Genomic DNA, 3,107 nt, shown 5'->3' on the forward strand with positions numbered 1-3,107 from the left:
TTGTTTGGGGACACTGAATTTTTGTTGGTGAAATATTTTGGAAAATGATAGTGGATATGGTGGCACAATGTGAAAACTGTAATCAATATCATTGAATTATAAATGTGGAAGTTGTGTTGGCAGATGTTTTGGTGTATATATTTTCACCACAATAAAAAAAATTGGAAAAAAAAAAAAGACAAGAAACTAAACAAACTAGACCTGGTCTCTGAAATTTCTCAGTTTCCTCTTTTTTGTTCCTTCTTTTTGAAGATAATGTATATTAAACTGGAAACTTTAGCCCCTTGCAGAAAGTCTTCTGAGTCACATCTCAGCTTCATCAGAGCAGGTACAAAAGGATCAATGAACTTGGCCTCTTTGAATGGAGCCAGACCTCTGTGGTAACATCTTCAGGAAAGTGACCTAAGAGCTCCTGGACCTCCTGATCACAGGGAGCCAAAAGGGTGTGTGCACACACAATGGTGCCAGGACAGCCTCAAGACAGAGGTGAGCATTTCTTGTCTTTAGAGAGAGTGGTAGGAGCACAATGAGATGAGAAAACAGGCATTGAGATAAGCAGGATGACTTTGGGAGAAGCAGACGGTTCTTAATGAAAGAATGGTGAAACCCTAATAATTTCAGTGCTGGAATAGTTATGGGACCAAGAATCAGGGAAAAAGGAAGAGACAGACCAAACAAGTCAGGTATAGAAGCCTTTGAAAGAGTAAGAATTTGAGCATGTAGAGAAGTGAGGAATTGAAGGCAAAATTATATTGGAGAAAGGCAGGGAATCACTGTGAGGATATGAGATTTAAGGGGAAAAAGTAGAGAATTGGAAAGTGCAGTTGACTCTGGATGACTTTTGCCTGAATTTGTTTTGGGCTCCAGGTCATTTTCTCTGAGGGAATTTCTGTGGCTTCTTGCTTTCATAGTTTTTCTTTTAAAATTACTGTTTGTTCATAGCTTGACCTCCATGCTGTTCTAAACTCCTTAGGAATTTGTTTTCCATGGCCCCCTGTCAGTGGAGATTAATTTTCTGTCCATTTATCTTGCTGATCTGACAGAGAAAGAAATCTGGTGGTATCAGGTAAAGGTCTGGTCTGCGGCTGTGGTTTCCATCTCCATCCTCAGTGCCTGTTTCATTGTGAGTTGTTTCGGTAAGTTCTTGGCTGAAAAGCAGCTGTCTTTTGTTCTTTTCTTGATCTCATTTTCTAAAGATTCCCTGAAAATGTAGTCTCTCCTTTCCTGCCATAAAATAGCAACCCTTACTGGGAATGCCATGCTTTACATGGTACAAGTTGTTATTCCCATCAATCAATCTGGATAACTGGTTATACTTCTAAGTTTACTTTGCCTGGTCCTGGTTACATTTTCTCAATTGTGACCATGACCTCATTTCTGTGTGTGTGCCAATTGCAGTACCATCTGTTATGGAATGAAGTGTGTCCCTAAAAAATAGTGTTGTAAATCCTAATCCCTATACCTGTGGTTATAATTCTATTTGGTAATGTTTTTTGTTATGTTAATGAGACAGTATTAGTATGGGGTGTGTCTTAAATCAATTTGAGATATAAAAGACCAGATCAAGCAAAAAAGTAAGCAAGCAGATATGGCAAAAGATAGATACCCAGCAGAGGAGAAGAAGCTCAAGAGACAAGGAACTATCCCTAAAGTTGACAGAAAGAAAGCTTTCACCTAGAGTTGGTGTCCTGATTTCAGACTTCTAGCCACCTAAACTGTGAAAAAATAAATTACTGTTTGTTAAAGCCACCCACTTGTGGTTTTTCTGTCATAGAAGCTCTAGAAAACTAAGACATCAACTAAGACACGATCTCTCACTACAATGTTTATCTGAACACCAATTTTGATCTACTTGATTTTAAAAAAGTTTTAAAGCTGGGACCCATAGTGGCATATTTGTTAACCACCCAGCTGCTAAATGAAAGGCCAGTGGTTCAAATCCACCAGTTGCTCTGGAGAAAAATGATATCACAGTCTGCTTCCATAAAGATTACAGCCCTGGAAACCCTATGGGACAGTTTTTCTCTTTCCTATATGGTCACTAAGAATGGGAATTGACTAGACAGCAATGAGTGTTTTTATTGGGAATATAACTAGCATTCCTTCTACTTTTAATATTCTGGGTTTTTACTCTTCATGTGGAAGTTTCCCCAACATGAGAAGGAAAATTTTTCAGTGATACAGAGGGGGAATAAAGGAAATAAACAGTATCATTCTTGCTCCCTTTGCCAGGTTTTATCCTTTAGATTTATATCAGAGGTTTCTCTATTCTCCTTTCTACCATTTGGTTGTCATAATATGCTCTATCCTTTGAAACTATAATGAAGAATAAGAATCTGTGAGGACATCAATAAATATGACTTCCTATGTCAAATGAAAACATGTTGGTAATATAGTCTGAAGTTCCTTCAGTTTACAAATATATCTCACAGGGGTTAGTCTAACCCTAAGAAATGAAATCATTACTAAAGTTAAGTTTTGTTTTACTTTTTATAGTCTAGGGCAAGTGACAAAGGGATTTATGGATAGTATTAAGTATTTAAGAGGAAAGAAGACATGCAGGAAATAAATTAAGAGTAATAAACACAGAGGTGTTTGGGTTCAGTCTCAAAACTAGAATTATGAAATAAATGAGGAAAAAATTAAGTGAGAGTCATAGAAAGATCAGATCTTGCTCCATGTGCATGCCAATGAAAAGAAACCATTTTTAGTGAAAGATGTCTAAATGTCTCCATAAAGTGAGTTCTCATCTTATTTTTTATTTTATCCCATGCATTTATTTGCAATTATCAGCAGTCAGAAAACTTTTGGAAATAGCAGGAGATCTGTAATCCTTTAGGATTAGTAGAGTTAAGAAGCTGATAGGAAGTGAGTCAAGAAATATTTATTGAATACCTACTATGTGCAAGTCACTGTTCTAGGTACTGTCTATACAGTGTGAACACAAGTTCCTTCTGTTGATTGTACAGTTTACATTCTAGTAGGGGAAGATAAAGATATATATGTAAATATATAGATTTCAAAGAGCAGCTCGAGTAGACAAAGCCAATTACTATAATGAAATGTGCAAAGACCTGGAGTCTGAAAACCAAAAAGGAAGAACACGC

General features: G+C 36.8%; 1 protein-coding gene across 1 annotated transcript in view; it reads left to right on the forward strand.

Moving 5' to 3' along the window:
- The first annotated feature begins 458 nt into the window (after positions 1-458).
- LOC103193904 (C-type lectin domain family 4 member C-like) overlaps positions 459-3,107 on the forward strand; it is a 22,494-nt gene continuing 19,845 nt past the window's right edge. The window contains exons 1-2 of the mRNA XM_042780440.1: positions 459-486; positions 1,044-1,136. Of these exons, the coding sequence (XP_042636374.1) occupies positions 459-486; positions 1,044-1,136 (121 nt within the window). The remainder of the gene's footprint in view (positions 487-1,043; positions 1,137-3,107) is intronic.

Source organism: Orycteropus afer, unplaced genomic scaffold (genome assembly GCF_000298275.1).
Source record: "Orycteropus afer afer isolate SDZICR_OR568_19922 unplaced genomic scaffold, OryAfe1.0 scaffold00040, whole genome shotgun sequence".
NCBI lineage: Eukaryota > Metazoa > Chordata > Mammalia > Tubulidentata > Orycteropodidae > Orycteropus > Orycteropus afer.